The 22,831-nt window shown below is 47.6% G+C and overlaps 2 protein-coding genes and 1 long non-coding RNA gene across 3 annotated transcripts; all 3 read right to left on the reverse strand.

The window, feature by feature from the left end:
- Positions 1 to 3,247: 3,247 nt before the first annotated feature.
- On the reverse strand, positions 3,248 to 3,747 carry LOC147970655 (uncharacterized). Its single transcript, XM_087523547.1, has 2 exons — positions 3,417 to 3,747; positions 3,248 to 3,372 (listed from the first exon to the last, which is right to left on the reverse strand). The coding sequence occupies exons 1-2, from the start codon at positions 3,745 to 3,747 to the stop codon at positions 3,248 to 3,250; spliced, it is 456 nt and encodes a 151-aa protein (XP_087379673.1).
- A 738-nt stretch (positions 3,748 to 4,485) lies between these two features.
- LOC125555771 (CASP-like protein 2B1) lies at positions 4,486 to 5,706 on the reverse strand. The gene has a single exon (XM_048718626.2). The coding sequence runs from the start codon at positions 5,689 to 5,691 to the stop codon at positions 5,020 to 5,022; it is 672 nt and encodes a 223-aa protein (XP_048574583.1). The 5' UTR covers positions 5,692 to 5,706; the 3' UTR covers positions 4,486 to 5,019.
- Positions 5,707 to 18,550: 12,844 nt separating this feature from the next.
- On the reverse strand, positions 18,551 to 21,636 carry LOC147970656 (uncharacterized). The gene is made up of 3 exons (XR_015603250.1): positions 21,247 to 21,636; positions 20,171 to 20,245; positions 18,551 to 18,872 (listed from the first exon to the last, which is right to left on the reverse strand). It is a non-coding gene; the product is annotated as an uncharacterized LOC147970656 (long non-coding RNA).
- Positions 21,637 to 22,831: the final 1,195 nt, after the last annotated feature.

Here is a 22,831-nt window from a genome sequence, read left to right on the forward strand (position 1 = left end):
GGGAATGTGATTTTCGGAACGAACATGATCTAGAGGACTTGGATCCTACGTCAAGCAATAAACGAGGAAGGCATGAGGTAGGGGGGCGTGCCTACCCCCCAGGCGCGCCCTCCACCCTCGTGGGGCCCACGTTGCTCCACCGACGTACTCCTTCCTCCTATATATACTTACGTACCCCCAAACTACCAGATACGGATCCAAAACCCTAATTCCACGGCCGTAACTTTCTGTATCCATGAGATCCTATCTTGGGGCCTTTTCCGGAGCTCCGCCGGAGGGGGTATCGATCACGGAGGGCTTCTACATCAACACCATAGCCTCTCCAATGAAGTGTGAGTAATTTACTTCAGACCTACGGGTCCATAGTTATTAGCTAGATGGCTTCTTCTCTCTTTTTGGATCTCAATACAAAGTTCTCCCCCTCTCTTGTGGAGATCTATTCGATGTAATCTTCTTTTGCGGTGTGTTTGTTGAGATCGATGAATTGTGGGTTTATGATCAAGTTTATCTATGAACAATATTTGGATCTTCTCTGAATTCTTTTATGTATGATTGGTTATGTTTGCAAGTCTCTTCGAATTATCAGTTTGGTTTGGCCTACTAGATTGATCTTTTCTTGCAATGGGAGAAGTGCTTAGCTGTGGGTTCAATCTTGCGGTGTCCTTTCCCAGTGACAGTAGGGGCAGCACGGCACGTATTGTATTGTTGCCATCGAGGATAACAAGATGGGGTTTATATCATATTGCATGAGTTTATCCCACTACATCATGTCATCTTGCTTAAAGCGTTACTCTGTTCTCTTGAACTTAATACTCTAGATGCATGCTGGATAGCGGTCGATGTGTGGAGTAATAGTAGTAGATGCAGGCAGGAGTCGGTCTACTTGTCTCGGACATGATGCCTATATACATGATCATACCTAGATATTCTCATAACTATGCTCAATTCTGTCAATTGCTCAACAGTAATTTGTTCACCCACCGTAATACTTATGCTCTCGAGAGAAGCCTCTAGTGAAACCTATGGCCCCCGGGTCTATTTTCCATCATATTAATCTTCCAATACTTAGTTATTTCCTTTGCTATTTATTTTACTTGCATCTTTATTTCTCTTTATTATAAAAATACCAAAAATATTATCTTATCATATCTATCAAATCTCACTCTCGTAGGTGACCGTGAAGGGATTGACAACCCCTTTATCGCGTTGGTTGCGAGGAGTTTATTTGTTTGTGTAGGTGCGAGGGACTCGTGTGTGGCCTCCTACTGGATTGATACCTTGGTTCTCAAAAACTGAGGGAAATACTTACGCTGCTCTACTGCATCACCCTTTCCTCTTCAAGAAAAAACCAACGCAGTGCTCAAGAGGTAGCAGGAGCATAAAAAGGGAAATGAGTGGGAGGGTGGTTAGGTGGGGAAGTAGTGAGTTGTGATGGAGAAGTATGTTGAGCAAATGGAAAGATATGTTCGGCAAAGGTGACATGCCGAGATACAAGAACCCGACAGGTGTATAAGTCAAGGCAGCGATAGCCTTTGCGTTCATCCGAAAAACCGAGGAGAACACACGGGAGAGAGCGGGGAGAGATCTTATGAGCGGTGGTAGCGAAAGTGTTAGGAAAGCAGAGGCAACCAAAAACATGAATGTCGGAGTAGTTTGGATGACACAGAAACAGAGAAAAGTAGGGGGTGACGTTGGGATTGGCTTTTGTGGGACAGATATTAAGAAGATATGTAGCGGTGTGGAGAGCCTCAGCCTAGTATTGGGAAGGCATGGAAGATTTTAGAAAAAGGGTACAATTAATATCATTTATTGTACGAAGAGAACATTCAGCTTTGCCGTTTTGAGGAGAAGTGTAGGGACAAGAAAAACGGAGAAGAATGTCGTGGTTAAGAAAGAAGGTATAATTTTTAACATTATCAAATTCACGACCATTATCACATTGTATGAAACGAATAGGGAGAAAGAAGTGCACGAAGACGTATCGCTGAAAATTGAGAAAGAGAACGTGAACATCGGATTTGTTGCAGAGAGGTAAGGTCCAGACAAAGTGTGTAAAATCATCTAATATAACAAGATAGTATTTAAAACCAGAGACACTAGCAATGGGCGATGTCCAGAGATCACAATGTATTAATTCAAAGGGTTAAGTGCTTGATGCGCTAGACGAACTAAAAGGAAGACGCACATGCTTGCCTAATTGGCATGACTCACAAACGAAGGAATCATGAGAATCTCTATTACAAGGTACAGTAAATTCACTAAGAACAGATGCTAAAACTGCAGGGTTGGGATGCCCTAGACGCCTATGCGAGAGATCAACAGATGCCATCATGGAGGTTGGAGAGGCAACGACAAGAACACCATTGAGAGAGTATAAGTCACCGGAGCTATTGAACCGCGTGATCTCGACCTTGGTCTAGTAATCCTTCACAGATAAGCCAAAGGGGTCAAATTCGACAGAAACAAGATTGTCACATGTGAATTGACGAACAGAGATTAAATTTTTGATAAGGGCAGGAGCAACAAGTACATCACGAAGAATAAGAGTTTTGGTGGTGGAGGGAAGTTGAGCCTGACCAACACAATAGATGGGTATAGAAGAACCATCACCGAGGGTGATGGATTTAAAAGTGGTGAAGTGCAAGAGGAGAGAAACGTACTAGATGCAGACATATGACTAGAAGCACCGGAATCGAAAATCCAAGCCATAACTGTGTTGCCTTGGGAGGCAAAATTGTTCGGCCTGGATGAAGGCGGCTTGGTCCCAGCTTGGTGGTGTAGCAGATGTCGGTGTAGGCAGCAGGGCCGGCTGGTACGGCGGCAAGGGCAGTAGAACCGACGGTGGAGGTGATGGCAGCAGGGCCGGCTGGTACGACAGCGATGGCAACAGGGCCGGCTGTGGGGTGTAGTAGTGGCCGCCGTCAGCATAGTAGGAGCGCCATATGATGGAGCAGCATGGTAGGCGTGAGTCGGCGGGCAAGGCGTGAGGAGTCCTGGGGTACCAGTATGGGGCCGCACGCCGGGATGCCAGGCACCGGTGTAAGCCGGTGGGGCGCCGAGGGGAGCCGGAGAGGACCATGGCATGTGCCAAGCTTGGACGAGCCCCGTCCAGGGATCATGTGGAGGACGCCAAGGCGTAGCTGCTGGTGGATTAGCTATTGTTGGCGCACTTGGGGCCGGCGAAGGTAAAGGAGTGAGCACCGATCGCGTCGTAGGCGGTCGGTAGACGGGGTTCTTGCCGCGATAATTAGGTCTGGGACGCCAGCCTGGCGGTGGAGCGGGCGCGGCCGAGGAAGAAGGCACCGCTGGTGAAGGGGGCGTCGCGGGTGCTGGACCGCGCGGAACAGTGGCAAAGAGCTGAGGGCGAGCGTCCTTGTTGGTTTGAGCACGGTCGGCCCAATGAGGATGGATCGCACCTCGGCAAAGGTTGGCTGGGGGCGCATCATGGGTATGAAAAGAAGCCTGCTTGTCGAACTGTTCACTGAGCTCGATGAGGAGGATGTTGATAAGCTGCCGGTCTTCAACGGGATCACCAAGTTCACGTAGTTCGTCGGCGATGGACCTGAGGCGTTGGCAATAGACACTGAGGGAGGAGTCGCCTTGCACCGTATTCCTGAGCTCGGTATGGATTAGATTGGTGCGAGCATCGACGTTGTCTTGGAACAACTGCTGAAGGGCCGCCCAGAGACCGGCGGCGGTGGCGGCTTCCCGAAAGACGAGATTGAAGATCTCGGTGGAGACACGCATGTAGATCTATTGGATGATAGCGAGGTCATCCTTGACCCATTGGGGATCATGGGATTGCGGCACGGCGGTGGCGTCGACGTGGGAGCGAAGATTGCAGCGCCCGAGGTGAACTTCGAAGAGGTGGCGCCAATGGTAATAGTTGTGGGAGGTGAGATCGAGGGTAATGGGGATATAGGGACTAATATTGGAGATTGTATCGGTGAAGGAGAGCACCGGAGACATGTGTGGTGGTGGTGGTAGAACTAGGGCAGAGGAGGAGGAAGCCGCGGCAGCGGCGCGGGCGTGGGTAGCGGCCAGGAGCTCGAAGTAGCCAGACGGTGGCAGCGGTGGTGGGGTGGGCGGCGGAGCCATACCCTAGGACCAGAAACTCTAAGATACCATGTAAGATTGAATAAAACTATTGTTGATTGATTATTGCAGCCGCATAGAACAGTATATATAAAAGATTTACAAGTCAACTAGATCTATTACAATACGACTAGGACTAGATAACTTGAGAGGCAAGTAATAATCTAACACACGCGTCCGTTTGCATTGAGTTGCTCTAACCCCTCCCCGGCAGTCGCAACCGCTTGTACACGCGACGCCGCCGCAGACGTTGGCGTGACTAGACACGGGGCCACGGGAGGAGCGACATTCTAATCGCTGAAATGATATACAACCCCGCCGCAGACGTTCTGCCTGCTCATGACATCCCAATCTACGCCTTCTAGTGTTCGTACTTTGGGCATGCAACAATGAAACTCTGTAACTCTCTTTTCCCTATCAATAAAATGATACACAATGTCGCCTATTAAACCTTTCGCTGCGATTTACATCATGATCTTCTTTTCCCGAAGGGTCAGTGGACTACCAGCACGCGTGTCTTGCGGTAGTGCACTAGTGCGTGCTCTACGAAAAGTGGGCCCTTTCACATATACACGAGCTTCACGCCAACACCATATTTTGATTCTAATTGGAAAGGGAACTACGTATTTTGGTGCAGAACACCAGGGTCCGAAGTCCTAACCTAGGAGCCCCAATGCTTTAGGATCGATGTCTTCAGTTCAGCTTGTTGAAATCAAACCAGGAAAAGTTAAGAAGGATTCACCGATCGATCTCATGATCCACTCTACATTCTGAAATCGGAAGTACTCCCTTCGTCCACTTTTATAAAATTTTGAAGACATTTTAGACTAGATGTAAAATAGCTTATTTTTAGTTGTGTGAGACCACTTATAAAAGTGAACGGTAGCTGAGATCGATTTATCTTCACTGACTTGACTCTCTATCCTAATACCACGTTGCGCGGTTTCTAGTACTACTGCTTCCCTTGTTGCCGCCGTAGAGGCGGAACAGGTTGAACGCGGAGAAGGATGCGAGGAGCACGGCGGCGAGCCCCGCGACGACGGCGCACGCGATGCCCGCGCCGACCTGCCTACAGAAGGCGCCGTAGAGGCCGCAGATCCCCATCCACTGCAGCTCCGGCTGGCCGAGCTTCCCGAGGAGCGACGACTGCAGCGCCGCCGCCGTCGCGGCCAGCATCGCGTACGCCAGCAGCTGGTCGCCGGAGAAGACCGACCAGGCGAGCGCCCTGCTGCTCATGACCAGCGCGCCGCCTCCCCTCGCCATCGCCACGGCGCAGCGCGCCGCCTGCAGCAGACTGTACCCGACGGCAGCGCCGTTGGCGGCCACCAGGAGCACCAGCGCCTTCATGTCGGTGTACTTGGCCCTCCGCTCGAGGGAGAAGAAGTTCCTGGTCTGGCTGTCGGTGACCACCAGCGCCGCCGCCACCGCGCCGAAGCCGCCGACCAGGCACCGCAGCACCAGCTCCCACACCTTTATCTTCCTCTCCGCCGGACCCGCCATGGCTGCCATGACACCCACGTCTAGAAGTGCGCGCGTGTGGAGGTTCGTTGTCGTCGAGACGAGTGCTGGCTCCACGAAGTTCTTCTCCATGGCCATTTTATTTATAGGGGAAGAGTTCCACTGAACAAGTAGTGGGAATGTGGGATCCTCCGTGGCGCTAAGATTTCCTCCGGCTACTTAGGCCAACTCCACCCTTGGATCCCAAAACGAATGTTGGGTCTGACCGAATTTTGTCTCTTTAAGGTGACAATGGATTCGTTTGTGTCCGCGTCTATTCGATAAATCGTGGGTGCGTTCAGCACGTGGCTGCACCTCAAATCTTGTTCACGTGGACGTGTTTAAAAAAACATAAAAACTTAAATAAAATGACTTTAAAAAGTAAATAAACGCAGTTTAAAAAATTTAAAAGGGTCTGGCCACAAAACGGCCTAATTTTACGTCCAACTTAATATAATTAAACTAAAAAAGAAAATAAAAAACGGCCGCCGCCAGCACGCTCCTGCCCGTGCCTGTTGATGCCGTCGCCGTCGCCGTCTTCAGTGGCCGCCGGCGTTGTCGTCGTCGCTCCTGCCCGTGCCCGTCGATGCCGTTGCGCCACCATCTCCAGCTCGGGGATGGCTACCTCACCGGCGGCGGAGCAGGCCATCGTCTCCTCCAGGCCCTCCCACTGGCGCTCATTGTGCGTTGACATGGAGTCTTTCATGACACACGCCATGCGACGAGCCTCCTCCTCCTCTGTCATGCGAGGAGGTGGTGGTGGAGACGGCGAAGGCGACGACGACGGCGTGGGCGTGAGACCGCGCACCCGCCTATGCCCGCGCTCCTGGGGAGCGGGCGCCGCGCGCTCCCGACATGGCCGCCGCGGCCCAGACGCCGTGCCGGCGAAGAAGCAGGCACGCCGCACGCCGTGCTCGTCCTTGAGCCAGGTATCCCAGAGGGAGGAGTCCGGGGCGTACCTGTCGTTGTAGTACAGGTCGTCGGGGAGGAGGCGGCGGCGGCGCTTGGTCTCTTCACGACACGCATGGCCGCTCGCCGGGACGGGCGAGATCGGCACACGGTCGTCGGACAAGTGCCAGTTGTTGGGGAGGTGGACGTCGCTCCAGGGGAGCGGCGTCCTCGTCTCCCAATAACGGCGGCACACCGACGCACGGATGTAATGCCGGTCGTGCTCGCCGGCGGATGTGGGGGCGATGAAAAACGCGGGCGGCGCGGGTGCCCGGCGTGGTGGTGATGCGGGCTCCTCCTTCACGAGCCGGCGCGGCGCCTCGACGAGGAGCCGGCCTCGCGGTCGTGCTTTCCCTTACGGTTCCAGAAGCCCATGGCTTCGAGGTGGCTGGCAAGCGAGCTCGAGGACGGAGGAGGCTAGGGTTTTCGCGCTGTCGGGTTTCGAGAAGGCCGCGAGATAGAGTGGGGCAGTATGGACGACGACCGGTCCACTGGTTCCCCATTTAAGAAAGACGGCGACCTTCCACTGGGCCGATGACAGGTGGAGCTAGCCGCCCGTGTGCATTGATGTTGGCGGGTGGGAGGTAGGTGGCCGCCTTGTCACGCGGCCAGACGCGGACGAGCGGCGCATCCGTTCAGGTGTCCGCGGCGACCCAAACCCGGCGCAAATTTGCGTGCGAAATGAGTTGATCCAGACACAAAACAAACCAAATGAGTCTGGACCGTTGCGTGCTGGACCACCTCGTTTGTCTGTTTTATATTAAACGGACGAGGCCGAACAGAATAAGACCGCGTGATGAAGTTGGCCTTATTACTGCCATCATTCCTGGAGTGCTTTCGGAGCAGCAAGTGCGTCGTCTTTCAGGTGTGCATGCCACGACCCACTTTGCCGATATGGGTTCACATACCATCCCAACAAACTCTAGGGACACGTATATAGGTTGCCATTTTTTGATAAACTGGTAGTGGTTTTTAAGCTCACCCAGAAATAAGATGACCAAACTAGTAGTCACCATGACCACGCGCGCCGTTACCTTTCGGTGCGGCGACTAGCATGCGTCACCACTCACTTGTAGCGGTGTAGGCAAAGAAATAGAAACTCTAGGTCACTTCAAAGAAGATGATGGCATGTCATCAAAGATTACCACATTTCAAAAAGAAAATGTTTTGGCACAATTCGTAAACAACAAAAGGTTCCTTTGTCAATTCGTAACCGGTCTTCATAGTTACTTTTGTTTTCGCGGAAGAATTCTTGTATTACTCAATTAAAACACATGTAGAGTCACGCTTAACAGCATTCAAAACGACCTCCGGTGCAGACCCAAGTCATACAGCAGTTCGGCCTCAAGTCCTCCCAAAATTTACAAAACATGACTAGAATTATTACAACTTCGTCGAATATGAGTAATACAAGAACTATATTCGATCATACTATCTTTAATTTCTCTAACAAGAAAGGCGTATTTCGATCTGTTTGTACCTTCACTTTTCACCATGTTGGCTGTCTCCAAACTGCCGCTTCCAATATCAATTGGTAGATTGCTTCATTGTAGAGCTAGCAATAGTCCTTCTTGGATCGCTAAGATCTAAACCTCCAATACATCATCGCAAGAAAAAAGATACTTGGAAGAACTGAATATGATAGTTACTAGCAGGTTGAGGCGCGGCAGCACGCCGCGCCCGTGGTGACGCCCATGTGTGTGGCTTCATTATTTTTCTTGTAAAAGAATAAGAGACAGTGGGTAAGCGAGGTAACAATTGGTAATGTACAAGCCAATTTAAGTTAGATAAATGCCAAAAGATACCAAAAAACAACAACTCATCCATGGTTACAAACATTCAACTATATATCTAAAATTTCTAGGCAAAGCTGTTCCTACCAAGATAGTCACAGTTTGAAAATCGTCGAGTGCAACCAAAAGTTGTACAAAATGAAGCTCCTGCCAACCAAAGGAAAATTGCTCCAGTATACATATTAGAGATCAGAATTTTACAAATAATAACCCATCCTGCAACAGATGGAAATTTATATTAGTGAACGAAGCAAAATACATAAGAAGGAAAAACAACATAAAAGGTGAATTAAAAATAGGAAGGATTAACCTTTATACAAAGGTCCACTATTTTAGGCTCGGTGTCTGCAGCTCAGTCAAAAACCCAACAATGTCATTGTTTCATGTAATGCATACAAATTTTAGTTCACAAAACAACATAAATTGAAGGAAATACTCTAGTAAAACGATAGAACCTTTGAAATTAAAGTGCATTGACAATTTCTTTATACATGATATTTTGAGTAATATCTGTTGCATCTCGTTACCCTTAGTCGTGAAAAATAGTATGCATGAGCAACGGAATTAGAGATGCATCATCAATCAAAATCAAGCCTAATTGTCATAGTCTAAATGGTACAAACATGGATACTCTAAGCAAATAATTTTCTTTGATTTCCTTATCATGTGGTGTCCCACAAAAAAGAAGTTGCTAGGTATCGCGTCATAATTAACCTAACTTTATTTAGAAGGTAGAATGAGTAAAAATGATAAGTTGTGTATTATTCATAGTCTTATAGGGATAGAGAGTGTGTGTGCGTTCATAGAGATGAGTGTATATGCGTATATGTGAGCATCTGCGTTGTACTATTTTGGCGCTCGTGCTCGCATTTTTCTGGACTTATTTCAGACTCTGTAGCGACATTTGTTCAGTTGGAGGAGACGTTCATGTCGACTACGAAGGCGTCTGCGGTGACTTTCTCAATCTCAAGATGTTGTGTCGACTCAATATCTTGAAGATTCTCATAAAGGTAGAGTGTGCCTTCATAGGTGTGTGTGTGTAAGCATATGCATGCATTGTTGATTTCTTTATACAAGATATTTTGAGTAATATGTGTTGCATCTCGTAACTCTTAGTCGTTAAAAATAGCACGCATGCGGATTGGAATTAGAGATGTGTCATTAATCAAAATCCTAACTCTCATGGTCTAAATGGTACTAACCTGGATACTCTAAGGCACATAATTTTCTTTGATTTGCTTGTCCTATGGTGGACTGTATAAAATAAATCTGGATATCGCTTCATAATTAACCTAACTTTATATAGAAGGTAAAATGAGCAAAAAATGATATGCTTTATACTACTCACAACGTTATAGGGGTAGGGTTTGCACGCGTGCGTTCATAGGGATGAATGTATGTGTGTATATAGGAGCATCTGCGTTGACTGTGTTAACACTAGTGCTCACATTTTTTTGAATTTATTTCATGCTCTCCGACAATATTCGTTCAGTGGGAGAAGACTTTCCTGTCGACTACAGAGGCGCCTAAGGTGACTTCGTCAATCTTAAGTTGTTGTGCTGGCTCGGTATCTCGAAGGTTATCATAAAGACAGGATGTGTGTGAGTGTGTATTCATAGAGATACCGTGTTAAGAAAAGATAACGAACACAATAGAAAAGGCCAGTAGTGAACCAATTAAAAAGCGAACGCGCATCAACTAGGAAGCACTCACGCAAAAGTACTTCAAACACATGGCAGCAACGCTAGCTTAGCAGCTTTAGTTCTTTTATATATGGTCGCAACGATGAGAACCCTCATAACTGAAACCTACTAGATTTGCTTTGATGTTTTTTGTATTAATCGATTTATAACAAAAACAAGTCCATTTTATTCCCTGAACAAAATCGATGGTTCACATAACCTCCTAAAGTATAAAATGGTTCACTTAACCACTTGACAAAACCAACTCATTCGGTACTCACCCAAAGTGGATTTGGTTGGGTGGTTTTGTTGAGTTGGAATCGGTCGAGGCTGTTTCGCTAACCGTGGGGTCTCCTCCTCCTTACTTGTGAAGCCTCGGGGCTCTCCGGCTGGCGAGGCACGTGGCATGGCCACCGGCGTTGACAGATGCGGGGAGCCTGGACCAGTGGCGGCGATCTGTATGTTGGGTTGGGGCTGAACAACATGTGCTCCGATGCCGACCTCAAGGTTGCGTTCCGAAAGCTCACCATGGTGAGCAAGAATCAAGGTCTCCTTTCCCCTTCCTCCGGTGTGCAAATTACCACGTTTGCCTGAAATCTTCGTCTGCATCCGTTGGCGGTGGCAGCATACAACACCGACAGCACCCATGGAAGCGCATGTCTCCTTTCCCCATATTACGCGTATGAGTACAACTCGTTTATTTATCCTTCAAGGACTTTTATATATTACCCTCATATATACCCCATGTAATCGTATCTAAAAACAGTTTGTCATATCATGCTTGTAATACTACTTCACATCGTGAATTGCGCCTTCGTGCGTCCTTGTTTTTTTCCTGATAGCATTTTTCACGTTAAATCTGTGTCTCTAGTGTCTCATTTAATTTGTTTTATCTAACAAGTGGTATTAGAGCAAGGTTTGTATATGAGATCGAGTTCAAAAGAAGTTAGGGTTGCGCGTCCATGCAGCGACGATCTGTCAATCACAGGTTTCACCGAGGCGGACACAAACTTCCGCTGTGCCACCGCCGTCAAATCGCTAGTACACAGGCCATAAAGACATCAACGTGTACCATGTGTACACGCGCGTCAGTTTCGAACCAGCCGTTGCTCCGCTGCTGGGTGTTTCATCGCGACCACGTCTTCCTGTCCACATACATGATCAAGTCCTGAGGAGATTACAGGTTGTTGCTGCTACTAGCAATTACAATTTTTTTGAGCCGAAACCGTAGAACAATCGTTTTACTGTATTTTCTATATTAATAAATAAAACAAAGTACAATTACAAAGGCTAAAAACAGTCAAACTAAAGTGTATCAACCAACACCAGTTTTGGGAATCATGGAAGAAATTAAAGATTTTGTACTATCCAACTGGTAATAACATCAGCTTTCTTCTGCTTTGCTCAAAGTCTAGAAGTTTCAAGTCCTTCTCTGAGGTAATGCTTCCATGTTCCATAGTGAGTCACTGCCTTTCTGAAGATTTTGTCATTCCTGGTCATCCAGATGCTCCAACAACCCATAATCACCACTTCCATAGCAATATCATTTGAAATTTCACGAAGAATGAATATGATCTCATCATACATAGATGTACCTTATGACGCCCCCGGTTTGACCGTACACTAATCATACACGCAAACATGTACGATTAAGATCAGGGCCTCACAGGAAGATATCACAACACAACTCTACAAATAAAATAAGTCATACAAGCATCATATTACAAGCCAGGGCCCTCGAGGGCTCGAATACAAGAGTTCGATCATAGACGAGTCAGCGGAAGCAACAATATCTGAGTACAGACATAAGTTAAACAAGTTTGCCTTAAGAAGGCTAGCACAACTGGGATACAGATGGAAAGAGGCGCAGGCCTCCTGCCTGAGATCCTCCTAAACTACTCCTGGTCGTCGTCAGCGGGCTGCACGTAGTAGTAGGCACCTCCCGAGTAGTAGTAATCGTCGTCGACGGTGGCGTCTGGCTCCTGGGTTCCAACGTCTGGTCGCAGAAATCGAGTATAGAAAGGGGAAAAAGGGGAGCAAAGCAACCGTGAGTACTCATCCAAAGTACTCGCAAGCAAGGAGCTACACTACATATTTATGCATTGGTATCAAATGGAAAAGGCTATCATATGTGGACTGAATTGCAGAATGCCGGAATAAGAGGGGGATAGCTAGTACTATCGAAGACTACGCTTCTGGTAACCTCCATCTTGCAGCAGGAGAAGAGAGTAGATGGCAAGTTCACCAAGTAGCACCGTGTAGCATAATCCTAACCGATGATCCTCCCTTCGTCGCCCTGTGAGAGAGCGATCATCGGTTGTATCTGGCACTTGGAAGGGTGTGTTCTATTAAGTATCCGGTTCTAGTTGTCATAAGGTCAAGGTACAACTCCGGGTCGTCCTTTTACCGAGGGACACGGCTATTCGAATAGATCAACTTCCCTGCAGGGGTGCACCACATAACCCAACACGCTCGATCCCATTTGGCCGGACACACTTTTCTGGGTCATGCCCGGCCTCGGAAGATCAACACGTCGCAGCCCTACCTAGGCACAACAGAGAGGTCAGCACGCCGGTCTAAATCCTATGGCGCAGGGGTCTGGGCCCATCGCCCATTGAACACCTGCACGTTGCGAGGGCGGCCGGAAGCAGACCTAGCCTAGCAGGCGTTCCAGTCCAATCCGGCGCGCGTCGCTCAGTCGCTGACGTCACGAAGGCTTCGGCTGATACCACGACGTCGAGTGCCCATAACTGTCCCCGCGTAGATGGTTAGTGCGTATAGGCCAGTGGCCAGACTCAGATCAAATACCAAGATCTCGTTAAACGTGTTATCTTGAATAGTGCAAGTGGGTCCCGTGTGTCATAGACAGTTCCTTTTAACAGGGTTTTAATTTAGGTTTAATTAACGAGGGACCCACTGTCAGTGTCTGATTAATTAACAGGTTAATTTTAACTTATAAAACAGTTTAATTAAGCGCGGGGCCTACATGTCAATGAGAGTTTTAGGGTTAGGCTTAGTGGCTAGTTAGCTGGTTAATGACCTGGGCCCACCGGTCAGTGGCCCAGGCGACAGTTTAGACCGCTCGGGTCCAGCGAGGCAGGGTGTGGCGGTGTGCTACAGGGGCGCAGGCGACCCACCGGAATGCGCCCCCGGCGACCAAATGGGCCTCTACGACCACCCGCGGAACCAACGCGGCGCGGCAAGCGCAGGGGTGCGAGTCGTTCATGTGGAGACGGCCGAAGGTGGCCATGATGACGACATCAGACGGCGGTGACGATGTGGCCTCGGCTACATCCGAGCTACGGGGTGAGGGGAGAAGGGGGAGAGGCCACACAGGACCGGGAGCTCACAGTGAGCACGGGAGCACGCCCGACGAAGATGGAGAAGCAGTGGTGGTGGTGGGTCGTCGATGACGACCGGCGGGGCAGAGGAGGTAGACGCGACCGATCAGGCGTGGTAGGGGTTCGGGGAGCCCCGACGAGGTCCGGCGATGAAGAGGTGGCCGGGATGAGCGACGACCGACGAGCGCCGAGGCGGCGAGCCTGGCCCCTGCGCGGCCAGGCGCGCAGGCAAGGGGGAGGCCAGGGTGCGCGAGGTCACCGGCTTGGGTGCGGCATCGAGGTGGCGGGCCGGCGTCGGGGATGAGCGACCGCAGGGCGCGGGGTCGTTGACGGCGAAGGGGTTGGGTGGCGTCAGGGGGGCTACGATCTGGGGCGATCCAGATCGGGCGGGGGAAGGGGATCGAGGGAGTGTGGATAGAGATTAGGGTTTCGGGTGCGGGGCTTAGTAGGCCAGGGGCGTGCGGGGCTGGGCCGACAGGCCGCTCGGCCACACGGCCAACTGGGCCAAGGCCCGGTCGGGGTGGGGGAGTTGTTTTCCTTTTACTTTTTTTGTTTCAGTTTTATTTTTTATTTACAAAAGCTAATGACTTTTAGTTAAGTATGAGAGTTGGCCTAAATTAGGATAGCCATTTTAGGCACTGCCACAAAAAGGTTTGATGAGCATTTGAATTGTGCATAAATGAAAGTGGATTAATGAGGTTGTTTTGGTCACCGCTTTAATTGTTTTAGGGTAATTAAATATTTTATATAATGTTGGATGCTATTTGATAATTAGTTAGTCCCCTTTGAACATTTTTAATTCATTTTTTTAAACTATAATTTGACTTGTTATTTGAATTTGTATTTGAACTAAGTTTTGAAACATGTGAGGTTTAGCAAAATTTAATCACGATGACCTGGCATCATTAACAAAGGTTTACTGTAGCTTAATTACCCGGGCGTCACAATTCTCCACTACAAGAAATCTCGTCCCGAGATTTAGGAGGGGAGTAAGGGGGGAGGGATTGGGTTACGAAAAATCTAACGGATCTTCTCGGTCTAGGTTGCTCTTCGAAGAGGTCGACCCATTACATTGATGTCTTCATTTCTCTTCTTCAGGTCATCGTGATGAAGTTGGCATCCTTTCTTCGGGAACTCCATCGTACTTACTAAAGAATAAGGGGTATACCGAAAGAATGGAACTCTGCACGGTTGACTATCTGGTAGCTAACATCGGGGAAGGAGGCGGAAAGTAACTCTCGAATTAAACCCTTCGAAAATATCGAGAGCAAAGTAAGGAGGTATTATGGGAATTTTCGAGCGGCCAGGCAAGCGTTCGATGCCTGAAACAGGGCGTGAAAGGGGCTCAAAGCAACAGGAATAAGTATTGTGTCTGATAGCACAATTGATGATCTCTTGGAAGGTGGCTCGTGAATTACATATGAGACCACGCGCGAGGAATAACTATGGAAACAGGGGTGTACAGGAGAGTCAGGTTTCGATCCTGTGGAACTATGGGTTATGGGCCCACGATGTGGTTAAAAGTAGGAAGGGCGTTGACATCTTGCACGGTCATGATAGCAAGACATGTCAGAGTGTAGCCTATCAGTTATGTCGGCAACAATGTCGTTACGAAGGGCGAGGGACGAAGAGAACCATTTTCCTGCTCGTTGAACAAGGCGGACCAATAGGCAAAGTTCTCGTCCATCGGTGGTTACCGGAATGTCATCAACAATAGTAATAGGGTCTTACTGACCGCGTGGTACAACAAGGTGCTTACCTAAGCAGGGAATTATCACTGCTAAGTTAAGTCAGATTACAAGAAAGGTTCAAACCAAACAATGGAAAGGAAAATGTGATTTAACACATATTTGAAGGGAGTATATCCTTCCCAAGGACAAGCAGAGCATGATATCCATGAAAGGATATAATGTAGAAAACTCTTTAGGTAAGGTGAGAGGAATTTAATGACATTACCCATACAATGGTGTTTGGATAATTGAGCGAGAACCATTTAGCATTGGGCTTCAAATGTTCCTTGTTGAAAAATGGAGTACCATAGACATGCTTCGAGATAGCGTTGGCGTGGTATTCAAGCAAAGTTCAGACTTTGGATACACAAAGGATTCATCAGGAACAACTGGCAGAATAAGTCTTACAATTTCCTCATGGAAGAGTGTTTAACCTAGCTGAAAAGGAAAACTATAACAATAGAGCCTTCGGCCAGGTGTGCTAGGCATGACATCACCTTACCGGGTCATATAAAGACCAATGTTATAACTCTTGAAAATATATTTCGACCATCATACCTGACCAAGATTCAGATCTGATTAGTGTCAGGATACCTCAGACTCTGGATGCCTGAGCAGAAAAAGGTGCGACACAAATTGACGAGATGACATTATAAGATCATCGGGAAATGAACTATGGAAGCAAGTTCGAAACAAGAGTCCATCATTAAAACCAAGAAGAGGATGAGGAGGTGGCTGATGGACTCAGTGACAATTCATTGGGATTTCCAAAAAGATGGATGGCCACAATTATGTGAAGAAGGAGGTAACATTTGTCATATCAAGTGATATAATAATGTATGCTCAAGGAAAACATACACAACTGATAATTGGTTGAAAGGTGCACCCGAGATATGGGCTTAGGTAGCAAGATCAATGATAGAAGGGTGATTCGATATCCAAAACACAAAGAAGGTAACTATCATTTATTAGCTTACAAGCAATAGGGTTGCTAGAAGTTTTGAATTTTTCACATCACAGTCCATTTGTCGGTATTCCGGTTGGAACACGGGGGCCATGAAAAGAATGGTGATGGTGAGAAGCATCACCTACATCAATAATTCATAAGAGGTGGTGAAATTCTCATGACATTCCTGACATAAAAGATGGTAATACTCCAAGGTAAAGAAGAACAATTTGCTGGATAGCAAGGAACTCAAAGTATAACACAAAACACGGACAAGTTTGTGTTGAACGGAAGGTAATAAAGTGGTCGATGATAACACAAATCATTGAGGGCAAAGGATGGTATTTCTCATCAAGAATTCAATAGATATCTTGGAAGGCCTCAGAAGCTGATGATGATCACGACACATGTGTCGAGAGATTTCATGAAGATTTAATCGATTGGTGATGACATCAAGTTAAAGGAATGATGAAGCGCAAGGTTATTGGAACCACGGGTACGACACAAACTCGAAATCAAGCTTGCTATTCAAGGCGAGATGATATGACAAGGAAGATTGGCGTAAGCTTAGCTCATCGTCGAAAGCTGTGCTTTGGGAATAAGGACCAGGTGGCACAGTTTAAAATTTAGCACAAGGTGATAGCCGATCAGGCTAGGATTGACATGCTCGAGTACAAACTCACGAGTAAAGGAGATTACTAAGAGTTGTTTAATCGTGGTGCGGACCCGATTTAGTTATCGGTGTCCTCGAGTGACTAACAACTCGGAACCAGGAAACATTGGAATCGTTGAGGAATAATACTCGATGAAGGCTCACAATAAGCAACATGGTTCGATGATATTATCAAGATACCAGAGGGTAATACTCGGAGGTAGAGAAAAATAGAGGGTTGACAAGTGTATTGATCTGCAAAAGACAAGTACTTTAAATTGTCTGAGAAAAGGAATCAAGGAATATCAATATGGCCGAAACTATAGTTGCAAGGGATCCAATTCAAAGACACCGGAAGAATTATACAACTAATTGAAAGTTTTTCAAGAAGCTTCCATGATAAGTTCCACATCGGGTCCATGGGCATGAACACAAAGTTCAAGGTTGACTCCCATTTCCTCAATGCATAATCTTTCATTCACTTCTCATCCTCGAAGAAGTTGTATGGTAGAAAATTATCTGGTAAAACACCAGAAGGGTATGACTTGTGAAAATAGTCAGGTTCATACGGTTTTTTTGGGAAGGTATAGGTTCAACCCATCGGGGCATCTTAGCAACATATACCTCATGCTTCAAGAGTAAATATCACCAGCTCGAAAGTAGAGCATGGTTGGCCAAATCAGAGAATAGGATTTACCAATGTCATTATGTAACAAGGAAAGAACTCATTGAGGTTTTTGCACGAAGGACGCTAGCGGATGATAATTCAATGAAGGATCTGACGGTCCATAACGGGTCTGATGTGAGCATCGGCACACGATCAGAGGACGAAACAAAGCAAAGGCTTTGGATTATAGAAACAACTGAGTAATTCAAATCTCAAAGGAAAAGGGATTAAGATTTCTAACTCAAGGGATCAGGAGCAAGGCCTCTAATTAAGGATATATAAGTCGAGTAGGCTTAGGGGAATAACTGATGTCAATTAGATTGCTCGAGATCCAGCTCATCTTTAAAATGACGTCTGAGCTAGAAGGATGAATTCTAGGACCTTATTGAGGATTGCGAGTATTCGCAACATACTGAATTAGCGGACTCAAAATGATAATGGCCAAGGATGCCAATAAGATTACCAGACTTATGAGATTATTCATAATGCCAACAAGCAAGAATTTCAAAAGAAATAGGCTGCGGAGGATTTTTGGAAGAACGAATGGTATATCGAAGTCCTTTGTGAAACACATGAACAACTGGGGATGAGCGAATACTCGGTAAGTGCGAGGAATTATCCATAGGGGTACTCATGTGGCAAGGAATGCAGTAGGCACAAAGTATTCTCTGATCAATAGAGAGAATTTCAGGGTATCTTTTAATAACAAGATCGACGAAGAATGATTGTATGAACGACTAGTGTATGTCGTTATCCATATGGGTATACCTGTAATACGAAATTGAAAAAGGCAGAGGGTATAAGGGTCTCGAGAAGCATCGAAGAGTATCTTCAAAATCTTCTGGGCAGCATGTGATCATCTGTAGTAAGGGGCTCTCCGGCAGGAAGTGGTTATGAGATCCTAGAATTAGAATTAGTAAAATCATTTAACCCGAATAGAAGAGAGTTCAGAGTCCCAGAGTAAAGATCGAGGAGTAAAAGATCCTAATACCACCCAAATGGTGATGTGAGCCCATAAGACACACGGCCATGTTAGTAAAAAGTTTTGCAATATCTAGACTCGACTTCGGCCAAGGAGTGTGGAAGGGGGATTCCTACAGGCAGTCGGCTCTGATACCAACTTGTGACGCCCCTGATTTGACCGTACACTAATCATACACGCAAACATGTACGATCAAGATCAGGGACTCACAGGAAGATATCACAACATAACTCTACAAATAAAATAAGTCATACAAGCATCATATTACAAGCCAGGGGCCTCGAGGGCTCGAATACAAGAGCTCGATCATAGACGAGTCAGCGGAAGCAACAATATCTGAGTACAGACATAAGTTAAACAAGTTTGCCTTAAGAAGGCTAGCACAACTGGGATACAGATCGAAAGAGGCGCAGGCCTCCTGCCTGGGATCCTCCTAAACTACTCCTGGTCGTCGTCAGCGGGCTGCACGTAGTAGTAGGCACATCCCGAGTAGTAGTAGTCGTCATCGACGGTGGCGTCTGGCTCCTGGGTTCCAACGTCTGGTCGCAGCAATCGAGTATAGAAAGGGGGAAAGGGGGGATCAAAGCAACCGTGAGTAATCATCCAAAGTACACGCAAGTAAGCAGCTACACTACATATGTATGCATTGGTATCAAATGGAAAAGGCTACCATATGTGGACTGAACTGCAGAATGCCGGAATAAGAGGGGGATAGCTAGTACTATCAAAGACTACGCTTCTGGTAACCTCCATCTTGCAGCAGGAGAAGAGAGTAGATGGCAAGTTCACCAAGTAGCATCGTTTAGCATAATCCTAACCGATGATCCTCCCTTCGTCGCCCTGTGAGAGAGCGATCACCGGTTGTATCTGGCACTTGGAAGGGTGTGTTTTATTAAGTATCCGGTTCTAGTTGTCATAAGGTCAAGGTACAACTCCGGGTCATCCTTTTACCGAGGGACACGGCTATTTGAATAGATCAACTTCCCTGCAGGGGTGCACCACATAACCCAACACGCTCGATCCCATTTGGCCGGACACACTTTTCTGGGTCATGCCCGGCCTCGGAAGATCAACACGTCGCAACCCTACCTAGGCACAACAGAGAGGTCAGCACGCCGGTCTAAATCCTATGGCGCAGGGGTCTGGGCCCATCGCCCATTGCACACCTGCACGTTGCGAGGGCGGCCGGAAGCAGACCTAGCCTAGCAGGCGTTCCAGTCCAATCCGGCGCGCGCCGCTCAGTCGCTGACGTCACGAAGGCTTCGGCTGATACCACAACGTCGAGTGCCCATAACTGTCCCCACGTAGATGGTTAGTGCGTATAGGCCAGTGGCCAGACTCAGATCAAATACTAAGATCTCGTTAAATGTGTTATCTTGAAATAACCGCGAACACCGACCAGGGCCAGGCCCACCTCTCTCCTAGGTGGTCTCAACCTGCCATGTCGCTCCGCCACAAAGTAATAGTCGTGGGCCGTCGGGAACCCAGGCCCACCTCTACCGGGATGGAGCCACCTGCCCCTTTAGCCCCCAACTCCGAACAGTATCATAAGTAATGTAACAGTATAAAGTATATCACATATGCCCGTGATCACCTCCCGAAGTGATCACGACCCAGTAGTATAGCATGGCAGACGGACAAGAGTGTAGGGCCACTGATGGAACACTAGCATCCTATACTAAGCATTTAGGATTGTAGGTAAAGGTAACAACAGTAGTAGCAAGGACAGGCTATGCATCAGGATAGGATAACGGAAAGCAGTAACATGCTACACTACTCTAATGCAAGAAGTAGAGAAGAATAGGCGATATCTGGTGATCATGGGGGGGGGGCTTGCCTGGTTGCTCTGGCAATACAGAGGGGTCGTCAACACCGTGGTCGTACTGGGTAGCAACGGCGTCGATCTCGGTGTCTAGCAAGAGAATAAGGGGGAAGAAACAATAAATATTGAGCAAACATATGCATAGCAATGCATGACATGACAAGTAGCGGTTCTAGGGGTGCCCTAACGCGGTACGAGGTGGTACCTGTGAAGGGGGAAAACATCCGGGAAAGTATTCCCGGTGTTTCGCGTTTTCGGACAGATGAACCGGAGGGGGAAAGTTGCGTGTTCGCTATGCTAGGGATGCGTGGCGGACGAACGGGCTGCGTATCCGGACTCGTCTCGTCGTTCTGAGCAACTTTCATGTACAAAGTATTTTCATTCGAGTTACAGATTATTTTATATTGATTTTCAAAGTTTTAATTTATTTTCTAGAATCACAAATTTAATTTAATTAATAATTTCAAATATAAATAATGAAACACTTTTGCACTTAGACTGAGCCAGCCACAGTCAATGACATGTGGGGCCAGTCAAAGTGAACAGCACAGTCAGCTATTGACTTGGTCATCGAGTGAATAGTGCAAGTGGGTCCCGTGTGTCATAGACAGTTCCTTTTAACATGGTTTTAATTTAGGTTTAATTAACGAGGGACCCACTGTTAGTGTCTGATTAATTAACATGTTAATTTTAACTTATAAAACGGTTTAATTAAGTGCGGGGCCTACATGTCAATGAGAGTTTTAGGGTTAGGTTTAGTGGCTAGTTAGCTGGTTAATGACCTGGGCCCACCGGTCAGTGGCCCAGGCGACAGTTTAGACCGCTCGGGTCCAGTGAGGCAGGTTGTGGCGGTGTGCTACAGGGGCGCAGCCGACCCACCGGAATGCGCCCCGGCGACCAAATGGGCCTCTACGACCACCCACAGAACCAACGCGGCGCGGCAAGCGCAGGAGTGCGAGTCGTTCATGTGGAGACGGCCGAAGATGGCCATGATGATGACATCGGACGGTGGTGACGATGCGGCCTCGGCTACATCCGAGCTACGGGGCGAGGGGAGAAGGGGGAGAGGCCACACAGGACCGGGAGCTCACAGTGAGCACAGGAGCGCGCCCGATGAAGACGGAGAAGCAGTGGTGGTGGTGGTGGGTCGTCGATGACGACCGGCGGGGCAAAGGAGGTAGACGCGGACGATCCGGCGTGGTAGGGGTTCGGGGGAGCCCCGACGAGGTCCGGCGATGAAGAGGCGGTCGGGATGAGCGACGACCGACGAGCGCCGAGGCGGTGAGCCTGGCCCCTGCGCGGCCAGGCGCGAGGGCAAGGGGGAGGCTAGGGTGCGCGAGGTCACTGGCTCGGGTGCGGCATCGAGGTGGCGGGCCGACGTCGGGGATGAGCGACCGCTGGGCGCGGGCTCGTTGACGGCGAAGGGGTTGGGTGGCATCAGGGGGGCTACGATCTGGGGCGATCCAGATCGGGCAGGGGAAGGGGATCGAGGGAGTGTGGATAGCGATTAGGGTTTTGGGTGCGGGGCTTAGTAGGCCAGGGGCGCGCGGGGCTGGGCCGACAGGCCGCTCGGCCACACGGCCAACTGGGCCAAGGCCCAGTCGGGAGGGGGGGAGTTGTTTTCCTTTTACTTTTTTTCAGTTTTATTTTTTATTTACAAAAGCTAATGACTTTTAGTTTAGTATGAGAGTTGGCCTAAATTAGGATAGCCATTTTAGGCACTGCCACAAAAAGGTTTGATGAGCATTTGAATTGTGCATAAATGAAAGTGGATTAATGAGGTTGTTTTGGTCACCGCTTTAATTGTTTTAGGGCAATGAAATATTTTATATAATATTGGAGCTATTTGCTAATTAGTTAGTGAATATTTATAACCCTTTGAACATTTTTAAATCATTTTTTCGAAACTATAATTTGACTTGTTATTTGAATTTGTATTTGAACTAAGTTTTGAAACACGTGAGGTATAGCAAAATTTAATCATGATGACCTGACATCACTAACAAAGGTTTACTGTACCTTAATTACCCGGGCGTCACATACCTCTATGTTTATTCGGAACAATTCTATCCCGGCAGTACCTCGCAAACTGATAGTCCCAAAATAGATGGATGCTTGGTTCCTCCATCGGCTTAGCATAGAGTGCACAATTATAATCCTCCAAATTCATGTTTCCGCATTTGATCATGTGTCTTGTGCTTAATCTGTCATGAAGCAGTAACCAAAAGAATATTTTGTATCTTAGCCTGCATGCAATTTTCCAGACCATCTGAAAGATACTATGTGCTTGACTTGGGCCAGAAACAACTTTATACATGGCCATAGAGGAAAAATTTTGTGTGGAGCCACCCATAATCCATGAGTCTCTGTCTATTGAGATCTCCCTGTTTGTGATTATCTCTTGAAGTTCATTGAATTAATTGAATGCCTGGAGTAGCAGAGGTCTATGGAAAATGTGACTTAGGTCCTCATGCTGTTGTGCCTGGAACAAGGTAATGTCTTGATTGATATCAAAAGAGTGTAGTTCAGGGAACAGTGTGATCAGGGGGCTGTTCATCCACTTATCTGTCCAGAGCATTATATTATCTCATCTCCCAGCTTTGCACTTTGTATGCTCTTTGAATGTGGGCAACAGTTTCAGAACAGATTTCCACCAGAATGAGCCAATCAACTTAT

This window comes from Triticum urartu, chromosome 5A, assembly GCF_056163025.1.
Source record: "Triticum urartu cultivar PI428250 chromosome 5A, HENAU_Tu73, whole genome shotgun sequence".
Classification (NCBI taxonomy): domain Eukaryota; kingdom Viridiplantae; phylum Streptophyta; class Magnoliopsida; order Poales; family Poaceae; genus Triticum; species Triticum urartu.

What these genes read in the sequence shown, in the direction of transcription:
- LOC125555771 (XM_048718626.2), bottom strand. Translation starts at nt 5,691, where the DNA reads ATGGCCATGGAGAAGAACTTCGTGGAGCCAGCACTCGTCTCGACGACA.
- LOC147970655 (XM_087523547.1), bottom strand. Translation starts at nt 3,747, where the DNA reads ATGCGTGTCTCCACCGAGATCTTCAATCTCGTCTTTCGGGAAGCCGCC. An exon ending in CCCAGCCAACCTTTGCCGAG is followed by an intron (nt 3,373 to 3,416) that starts GTGCGATCCATC and finishes CAAACCAACAAG; the next exon opens with GACGCTCGCCCTCAGCTCTT.